Source organism: Caenorhabditis briggsae (assembly GCF_000004555.2).
Source record: "Caenorhabditis briggsae complete genome, chrI, whole genome shotgun sequence".
In the NCBI taxonomy this organism is placed as follows: domain Eukaryota; kingdom Metazoa; phylum Nematoda; class Chromadorea; order Rhabditida; family Rhabditidae; genus Caenorhabditis; species Caenorhabditis briggsae.
In genome coordinates, this window is record NC_013489.2 from 14,765,775 (window position 1) to 14,776,086 (window position 10,312).

The window sequence follows — 10,312 nt, forward strand, 5'->3', positions numbered from 1 at the left end:
ATCGCAGTTAGTTTTAAATCTTTATCACAACTTAATCTAAAATCGATGATATTTGACTTGTTTTTCTAGTCTCTGCTTTTCTCTGTTCTTCTGCGTCTCTCACTCTCTCCCCTCTCTAAAGTTGTTTTTCACAGAACCTCCGTTCCTCAACAGGCCCAAAAAAGATGCCGTCCATGCTTGAGAAGTACACTGTTGAGCTCAGAGAGCGCGACCCGGCCACTGTGGACACACTCTTCTTGGACAACTCGGATGACGGACAAATCGGAGGAATCAACGATCAACTTACAAATTTGGCTGTAAGCAATCCTATTAGGGCGAAAAAGTTTCTTATATTCTGAATTTTACAGATGCTCAGCATGGTCAAGTGTGGTCTAACCACTCTCTCTGGCTTCCCACACCTGCCAGCACTTACCTATTTGGATCTCAGCGACAATCAACTCGGTGACGCCGCCGGCTTCGACGTTCTCGTCAAGAATGCTCCGGAACTCGAGAGACTCACTCTCAACAACAACAAGCTCTCGCTCGACAATCTCCGTCAGCTCAAGATGCTTCCAAAGCTCTCGGAGCTCGAGCTCACCAGCAATCCAGCTCTCGGACTTCTTGCCGAGTACCGCGACAAGGTGTTCGATATGATTCCATCGCTCAAGATTCTCGACGGATGCGATGTCGAGGGAGTCGAAGTCGAGGAGGATTTCGCAGGCGAGGGAGACGGTGCCGAGGGCGAGGAGAGCGGAGAGGACAGCGAAGGCGAGGACGGACCAGGACTCAGCTATCTCAACAAGAGTCAGTTCTCGGACGATGAGACTGACGACTACGTGCCAGAGGTAAGAATAGTTTATAAGTTATTCAGTGAGAAGCAAATTGCTGGGTTCTCCAGGAGCTACACGACCCGTCTAATCAAGGCCCTAGCAGGAAGCTCCATGCGCCTTCAATTTTGAAGCGATTTAGGAATTAAAGGCGCATAGAGTTTCCTGCTTGGGTCTCGCTTTGACTAATCGTGTAGCCCCTTGAGGACAACACATGGCCTAGGAATCTTCACCAATGGGGGCCTATGTAGACCTTTGAGTATTCTAACTATTTTCTTTCAGGAGAACGCCGAGGCTCGCGGAACCAAGAGGTCAGCTTCGGAGGAGGCCGGAGACGATGAGCCAGAGGCCAAGAAGGCTGCCGAGGAGTAACTCCTCCTTCTCTTTTCTCAACACCCACCCATCACCGGAATCTCCCCCCACAATTTTATACTTCGTCTATTTTTATATGTTTTTTAAACAAACAACTTCTGTAACCAACTCTCCCCTTCACTACCCCCAAAAACGATGTTCCCTATCCATCGTTTCCCCCTTTTTCTTCTCTATCTCGGCTGTGCTGTACAATAAACCGACTCATTTGATCTGAATCTCTTTAAAAGAAAAATCCTATTCTATTCTGAATTCCAGTGATGAGAATAAATTATTGTTTTCTGAAGTTTTTTAGTATGGGAAAATTCATTAAATTTCGGGTTTCTTTCCTGAAAAATCTCGAAAATTTTCAAAATTTGAATAACCGCGCACACCGATGCTCCGCTATCCCGCTAGCGCGCGTTGTTTAGCCAAGAAAAAAATGCAATTTCCAGCGAGAATTTAGTGGATTTTCACCTATTTTCAGCCAATTTTCCAATACCAAATCGAATCTTGCAGGGTTTTTTAAGTCCCAAAATGGCTAGAAGTCGAGAACAGGGCCGGAAACGAAAGATTCCCCGCTGCAACAACGACCAGCCAGTTATTCCAAAATTGCAGTACATCGGACAGAAGCTGAATCATCCGCTATTGATCAATGACGCTGAAACAAGTGAGTTCTATGTCTAGAAAATTTGTTTAATCCAAAACATTTAATTTTCCAGAACTAAATCGGCGCTCGAGAGCTGAGCTAACCCAATCTCCCAACATAGACGTGTCCAGGATGATTTGCTTCGCCGGAATCCCGGCATGCGTTCTATCAGCACGAGGCACAGGTCAAAATTCAATCATGGCAGAAGGGCAAGCAGCACACGCTATGCTGGATTTCTTCAGAAGCGCTACGTCTCCACTCTTCGTCCATCAACTGTGTGCGGCTACTGAGATGAGTCAGCTTGATGAGCACTTGCCAACGCTTAGAAAGTTTTTGAGCAGTTCGAGATCGCGGTGGCTGCGGATTTTTGCAATATTTCAAGGGTGAGTCTGAAAAAATCGATTTTGGGCTGCTTTCAGCCATTCTGTGTGTTTAAAACGACATTTTCGAGTCAGTTTAGGCAAGTTTGACTGCCAAAATAGATGAAAACAAGACCAAAATTTATGAAAAACCAAAAATTTCATTAAAAATCGATTCTTAGTGCTCCCAACTGGAGACCATCTCTGAACCCGACTTCTATCGATTTTGGGCTATTTTAAGCCATTTTGACTGCCTAAAACGACTATTTTTGCTATTTTGAGTGCCGAAATTCATGAAAAACCAGAAATTTCATTAAAAACTGATTTTTCAGTGTTCCCAACTGGAAAACCTCTCTGGACGTGATTTTCTACTGATTTTGGCCAATTTGTGTGCCAAAATAGACTTTGAAACGATCTTTTTGCTTTTTTGAGTTTCAAAATTTATTAAAAACTCAGAAATTCCATTAAAAAGCCTATTTGTAGTGCTCCCAACTGGAAACCCTCACTGAACTCGATTTACTACTGATTTCAGGCCATTTAAAGCTATTCTGGCTTAGTTCAGGCCATTTTGAGTGCCAAAATCGATGAAAACACGACCAAAATCTATAGAAAACCAGAAATTTTATTGAAATTGTTCTAGAGCGAATTTCAGGCTATTTTAAGCCATTTTGGCTCGATTTTGGGCTATTTTAAGCCATTTTGACTGCCTAAAACGACTATTTTTGCTATTTTAGGTGCTAAAATTGCTTTTTTTCAGTGCTCCCAACTGGAAACCACCTCGGCAGCACTGGTTCGCGGTCGGGAGGTCAAGAAACGAGTGCTCCAGAATCTCCGTCAACCGGAAATCGGATACAACGCCGCACGGAACGAGGAGCAGAAGCCAGCGGCGCTTCCAGAACCACCGAAATTGACGCCAAAACGCGTGGATCCTGAAGTTGTGACCCTCGGAGATTCAGAAGAGGAGGCTGAGATAGCCAGCGACGATGTTCAAGTCCTTCGAGAGAAGATTCTGAAGAAAAAGGAGGAAATGGCGATTAGAGGGAGTCCGAAGAGCCCGTCACCAGAGACGGAGAAGTTGAGAGCCGCCGATGCGATGCACTTGAATGTTTTGAAGAATCAGATGGAGCCGGGCATTCGGTAAGGGACTAGGAGGTTGATAAGCTCGGAAAAGCATCGAAAATCGGTTGAAAATGAGCCAAAAAGAGATGAAAATCGATATTTTTAGACTTTTTGAGCTACACAATTGAATTACTTGAAAATTATCAAAAATAAGTCAAAATTGTCTGAAAAGCGATATTTTTAGACTATTTTTATCTGGAAAATCGGATTCTGGAGCCCAAAATTGACTCTAATGACTATTTGAAGCGGTAGAGGCATTTCAAATCAGAAAATGTCAAAATTAAGTCAAAAGTTACCAAAAAGGCCTAAAAATCGATATTTTCAGACATTTCTGGTTCAAATTTTGAAAAATTCGAAAAATAATCTTCAAAAATAGGTGAAAACCCTAAAAAGGCCTGAAATTTATGCGAAAATTGAAGAAAAATCAATTTTGACTCTCGAAAAATCGCTTTTTAAATTTTGAAAAAAAAGCGGCATTTCAATTCAAAAATAGACCAAAAATAGCCAAAATTCTGTTGAAAATAGTCAGAAATGAGCCTAAAATCCCAAAAAATTCAATTTTTTTTAGACTTTTTAGGCCAAAAACTAGCAAATTCCTGCTTGAATCTTGAATTTCGAGCAGTTTCAAATCTAATACCCTCATGAAATCGGTATTTTAAGTCAGAAAAAGTCAAAAATTGTTATTTTTGAGCTCCAAATTGATATTTCCCGGTATTTCTAGCTAAAATCTCGAATTTCCAGCCTACAATCCCTCAACACCCCCCATTTTGCAGCCATCGCCGTCTCGTGGAGCGTGTCGATTCCACTACCTACTTTGGTGAGCTCAACACCTCCCGTCAAGGCCCATCCGACGTCTTCTGCTCTCTTCCCAACACCAACACCATCCGCTACGCCGTCGCCGAGTCTGAAGACGATGAATCAGATGATGGAGAGGAGGCGGTGCCAAGTAAACGAGCCAAGATGGGAGAGCAAGGGGATGAGGTGATTGTGCTGAATACAACGTCTTCTGGAGAGGCTCCAGGGACGTCTTCAGGAGGAAAAGCCAAAAGTAAGTTGTCACCATTCCACATTCTAACCACCTCCAACAGCTTCAGAAGACACTGACGAATTCGGCTCAGAAATCGGAGACATAGTCGATGAGTGGGATGAGTCTGATGACGTGGCGTCGACGATCCCAGATCCAGACTCCACGAAGCCAGAGTCTCCGACATCGAGCACTGATATGACTGATAGCATGTACAATGGCCATCCGAACCATCGGAGTTTGATCGCCTCTCTCGGCCTTCCATCCAACTATCAGGCCAGAACGATCGGCGTCGTGCTGAATGAGAAAATGGCTGTAGACGTGGAGAGCTACGTGGCAAAAGTGGTCGAGAAGTCCCTGGATTCTATCACCTGGTTGAGTAGACTGTGTTGGGATCACTACCGTATGAATTCGCAACCGGATCCAGTTCTGGATATGAAGCTAGACGCTCGTCGGATGCTTCATCGAGAGTTTCAGAGGCTATTCCCGGATAAGTGTGTGATGATGCAGATCACGGGATCCACGATCAACGGGTGTGGATCTTATAATTCGGATGTGGATATGTGCTTGTGCTACCCAACGAACAGCTATAAGGGAACGGTGTTCGATGACTTCCAGAACGAGAGGAGTCAGTCGGCGAAGGTTTTGAGGAAGTTGGATAAGGCGATCAGGGTAAGGAAATGAGATCTAAAATCCCAAAAATCTTAAAAAATTCAAAACTCTTGAAAACCTCAAATAGTTCGAATTTTCCGAAAATCCTAAAAATTCGAAATTTTCCAGAAATTCTCAACATTGGAACCTAAAAATTAATATTTTCAAAAACTTCGAAAATGCGAAATTTTCAAAAAATCGGAATTTTCAAAAATCCTCTAAAATTCTAAAATTCCGAAAATCCTGAAAATTAGAAATTTCCGAGAATCCAAAAATTCGAAATTTTCAAAAATCTCGAAATTTCCGAAAATCTCGAAAATTAGAAATTTTCAAAAATCCTGAAAATCCAAAAATACGGAATTTTCAAAATTTCAAAAAATTAGAATTTTTCGAAAATCCCGAAAAATCGAAATGTTCAAGATCCTAAAAATTAGGCATCAAAAATTTCAAGTTTCCGATTACTGTGATAATTCTGGAGTATTTAAAACAGACCTAGATTGAAAACTTTGCATTTCTAGAATTTTCCTTTTCTCTGAAAAACGCCCCTTTTTGGCTCGATTTGGTACTTTTTGTACTGAAAACTGGCCAAAAGGGGCGTATTTCAGAAATAAGGAATTTTCAAAAAATTCTAAAAATGCAAAGTTTCAATCTCGGTCTGTTTTACATACTCCAGAATTATCACAGTGATCGGAAACTTGAAATCAGTTGAAACATTGATTTTTGTACATTTTATTGATATTCCAGAGATCCAAACCAGGCCATCCACTTCGTCAACACATCAGATACTGTGAAATGGTTCCAGCGAAGGTACCAATTATCAAATTGAAAATGCAAGGAGCGTATCCAGACATGGAGGTGGATATCAATGTGAACAATATCGCTGGAATCTACAATTCCCATCTCACACACTATTACTCGTTGTAAGTCAGACCAGGTAGCCTAGAAATCCATCTATGGCCTAGGTTCTAGACCCTAGAACTACCATAATCCCTCTAGATAGAAGCCCACCCAAGCCATCATCAACTTTGAACTCAATTATCTCAATTCCTGTAAGAGATATCAAACATCTGTCAACTGATAACATATTGACAATATTATGATAAACAATTTATCAGTTAACCAGTTATTGATATCTCTTATTAGGCTTGTCTGAGAGAAAAAAAGGTTGAGACGCAGAGAAAAAGTGTCTGCGTCTCCTCCTTATGTGTGCTATTTAGGCTCTCCGCTTCGATATCGCTACCGTATTTAGACTGCAAAAAATACTCTCTAACCTTTTTTTCTCAGACAAGCATAATATAGGAACTGAGATATATTGATTTCTTAGGGACCAACTTTAAGCTCATATATCTCGGTTTATGTGAAAGATATCAAAAAGTGGTTAGCTAACAAAATGTTGCTGATAATATGATAAACATTTTATCAGTTGAACAATTTTTGATATCTTTTGAAGGAACTGAGATAATTGAGCTCAAAGTTGATAGAGAAGCAGCTAGACTTCTCCCTTAAAAAATGCATTTTTTTCCAGAATCGACGCTCGCTTCCCGGTCCTAGCGCTCGCCATCAAGCACTGGGCGAGTCGTCAAGGTGTCAACAACGCGCAGGCCGGATATCTCAACAGCTACACCATCATCCTGCTCGTCGTCCACTTCCTACAGTGTGGTGTCTCACCGGCGGTCCTTCCCAATCTACAGTACTTGTTCCCCGAGAAGTTTGACAAGAAACTGCCGATCAGCGCGTTGCAGTTGTATGGAGACATTGCTGAGCGATTGCCGAGTGAGTTTTTTTGAACTATAATTCAAAAAATGTCAAAAATGATCAAAAATGGCTTAAAGTAGCTCAAAAGTGATCTAAAATAAACCATAAATCATCTAAAACTATTCAAAAAAATGATAAAAAGAGTCTGGAATGGCTGAAAATATACCAAAAATATTCAAAATGGTTGTAAAAGTTCCAAAATTGTCCTAAACTGGTCTAAAAATTGACTGAAATGGTCCAAAAATGATCCAAAATGGTTGTAAAAGTCCCCAAGAAGGTCTAAAAATGGCTTAAAATAGTCCAAAAGGGGTCCTAAATGGCATAAACGGTCTAAAACTGACCTAAAATCGTCTATAAGGTGTCCAAAAATTGTCCAAAAGTAATCAAACTGCTCCAAAAAAAGGCCCAAAATGGTCCTCAAATTATCTAAAGCGATTAAAAAATGTCCAAAATGATTGTAAAAGCCCCAAAATTGTCCAAAAATGGTCTAAAATTGATCTAAAAATGGCTCAAAATTAGTCTAACAAGTTTAGACTATTTTTGGACCTTTTTAGCCTTTTTCAGACCAATTTTAGATCTTTTCTGGACTGTTTTGGGCCTTTTTAGACCATATTAGACTATGTTTGGATCATTTTTGGATTTCTTTTAGATAATTTCAGGCTAAAATGATCACCCCTCTAATCATATCTTTCTTTCCAGCATCCGCCCCGAACACGTGGTCGATCGGAGAGCTGTTCGTCGGATTCTTCCACTACTACGCTCACTTTGACTTCTCGACTCAAGCGATCTCAGTTCGTTCGGCGCAAGTTGTTCCACGAAGCAGTCTTCCCCATCACATGGCCAATTATCCCATTTTCGTCGAGGAACCATTCGATGCGATCAACACGGCTCGCTCCGTCCGAACCCCCAATCACTTGAATTTCATCAAAAGAGAATTCCGGAGAGCTGTCGCTATCATCAATCAACCTAGATTCACACTTCGTGAGATCGGTGTCCACGTGTCGGGTGATGAGCAATGTCCGCTTTAGAAGCAGGAAGAATCTCCCAATTGTTGTCTCATTTTTGTTGAATAATTACCTGTTTTTCTCTTCTTCCCACCGAATAGTCAGTCGATTTTTTATAATATGTTTAATCAATTTAATTTCTTTGTTTTCTTTGAGTTTTTCTGAAATACTTGTTCTTCTCTATGGCCCCGTCCACTTCTTCTCCCTGGAGATTAATTCTTTTTTCTTTCCCCCCCGGATAATTCCCGCCCACTTTTGAATGAAAGCCTCTGTTTTCCATTTTTTCGGCTTTAATGAGCGAACTTTATTTAGAATGAACTTGTATCGCAGGGAAAGTGGAAGCTCCTAGGAAAAGTAAAATATTACAGTAGTACCTGTAAATCGACTTATTAAAGGCGCATACAACAAAACTGCCGTCCCGCGTCTCGAATAAGATTCAAACTCCGGTTTCCAAAAAAAGATCCAGATCTGAAATTTCGTTTTCCAGCTTAAAATTAGGCGTATGTAGACCAGCGGGCGTGGCCGGGCCCATAAAAACAGAAAAAACGAAAACACAGATGGGAGTCGAACCCGCGATGCGCGACTTATAGCCAAGGGCGCTCACCTCTACACTACACTGCGCTTTCTATTGCCGCCAGAACGGTTATGAAACGATGAGTGGGCGCGGCTAGGAAGGTACGGTGGCGTTCTCGCTTGTACAGTAACAGGAGTCATGGTTAGGGGTCCATTGATATTTCTCGTGCAAGGAACGTTTTAAGCATGTGCTCACATTCTATTGCTGGAATAAAAAAGTGAGACTCGGTGTTTGCGTACTTTGATTCCCGCCTCCCCCCACCGACGCTTTGCGAGTGCGGCGTGGTGTTTTGGCGTGCCACTTGGAGAGCATATTTTCTATGAAAATCTCATTAAATCCGTCATTAAATCCTACACCCTTTTTTCCGGGTCAAAAACAGCCCTAAATAGCCCAAAATAACCCCTTTTCCTCTTCCCCTACCCCTAAAAGTGGGCGGAGCCTGCGACACACACAAAACATAGCGGGCGGCGGAACCCGGGAGATGTCGGTACACGGTGGAAGGTATAGGCGCGCCGCTCGCCTCCCCCATTGGTTTTAACCCAGTTAACCAAGGTTAGCATGGATTTCGACCTTTCGAAACGAGAGTGTTGAATAATACTGTAATTTTTGGACACGCTTCTTCGGGGTTATCCGTTGAGGCAACAATTTATTAAAAAGATTTCTAGAATTTTCTTAATGAATACTCCTTTTGAAGATCCCATAATCTGGGTTGAATTTCCCTGATGCCGGAAATCCTAAAAACAACTATAGAAAATTCCAGATTTCTGTTAAAATAATCAAACATTCCGTATAAAATTGGAGATTTTATTCAAGTACACATAATTTAGAAACATTTTGAAGACTCGACCGTCTAGAACATTCTAAACGAAAGAGCATCACAGATCGATATACAAGACGAATTTGAGGGGGCATCAGAAAAACAAAATTTAGACAACAGCTTCACGCTCAACAGCGAATGGGGTGTCGACCTTGATGTGTCCGGAGGCGGCGATGACGACGTCCTGCTTTGGCCGATCTCCTGGCAGCTTCTCTGTCTTCTCGATCTTTCTGACAACATCCATTCCTTCGAGCACCTTTCCGAAGACAACGTGACGTCCGTCGAGCCATGGCGTCTTGACGGTGGTGATGAAGAATTGCGATCCGTTGGTGTCAGCTCCAGCGTTGGCCATCGACAACCATCCGGCTCCGTAGTGCTTCAGCTTGAAGTTCTCATCAGCGAACTTCTCTCCGTAGATCGATCGTCCTCCGGTTCCGTCGCCGCGGGTGAAGTCTCCTCCTTGGATCATGAAGTCCTCGATGACACGGTGGAATTTGCTGCCTGGGTATCCTTCGCCCTGGAAAGAACAGAAGTTACAGTAATTTGAGTGAAGCCACAGTAATCTAGGCGAAGCTAAAGTACTCTAGGTGAAGCTACAGTAATCTGAAATTCGCTAGATTTTGTGTTAAAAACGTCGAGAAAATCTATTTTTGTACGCAAAATCCTATTTTCTCGACCATTTCTCCCGAAAAAGCAACGTTTGAGCCGATTTTTCTACTTGAAAAGCTCAAAATGGTCTCTCAAACGCTTGGAACATCACCTTAGCGTAATAAGGTCCAGTTTAAAGCCTAAAAATGATCCCTAACAAGTTATTTAATCGATTTTCCTCTTACCTTTGGCTTCTGGGCCAACTGAATGAAGTTCTCGGCGGTCTTTGGCACGGTCTTTCCGAAAAGTCCGATGACGATGCGTCCGATTGGCTTTCCTCCAATCTCCATGTCGAAGTAGACCTTATCGGTCACTTTTGGTCCCTTGGCATCGTCTTGAGCGAGGGCGCCGACGGCGAGGCAAACCGCCACGAGAACGAGTGATGTCTTCATACCTGCAACGATGTTTTTTAGGATTGGAAAGCTTTAAAAGCAAAAAATCGATAAATTTGAGCTTCCGATGACGATTTTCATAGAAATTAGCGATCTGAATCATTCGAAGAACGGTAATATCCGGCACATGGATTTGAATTTAAATTTCATTTTTCCTTTAGACGCG

General features: G+C 42.0%; 3 protein-coding genes across 3 annotated transcripts; 2 read left to right on the forward strand and 1 right to left on the reverse strand.

Annotated features, from left to right (window-relative positions):
* Nucleotides 1–164: 164 nt before the first annotated feature.
* CBG19734 lies at nt 165–1,178 on the forward strand (the record flags this gene model as incomplete). The annotated part of the gene is made up of 3 exons (XM_002640626.2): nt 165–296; nt 348–824; nt 1,089–1,178. The coding sequence occupies 3 exons, from the start codon at nt 165–167 to the stop codon at nt 1,176–1,178; spliced, it is 699 nt and encodes a 232-aa protein (XP_002640672.2).
* A 513-nt stretch (nt 1,179–1,691) lies between these two features.
* On the forward strand, nt 1,692–7,739 carry CBG19735 (the record flags this gene model as incomplete). Its single annotated transcript, XM_045241569.1, has 9 exons — nt 1,692–1,824; nt 1,877–2,186; nt 2,495–2,522; nt 2,920–3,243; nt 4,023–4,329; nt 4,376–4,977; nt 5,701–5,876; nt 6,482–6,729; nt 7,411–7,739. The coding sequence occupies 9 exons, from the start codon at nt 1,692–1,694 to the stop codon at nt 7,737–7,739; spliced, it is 2,457 nt and encodes an 818-aa protein (XP_045096879.1).
* Nucleotides 7,740–9,215: 1,476 nt separating this feature from the next.
* Nucleotides 9,216–10,146, reverse strand: Cbr-cyn-5 (the record flags this gene model as incomplete). The annotated part of the gene is made up of 2 exons (XM_002640628.1): nt 9,216–9,623; nt 9,940–10,146. The coding sequence occupies 2 exons, from the start codon at nt 10,144–10,146 to the stop codon at nt 9,216–9,218; spliced, it is 615 nt and encodes a 204-aa protein (XP_002640674.1).
* Nucleotides 10,147–10,312: the final 166 nt, after the last annotated feature.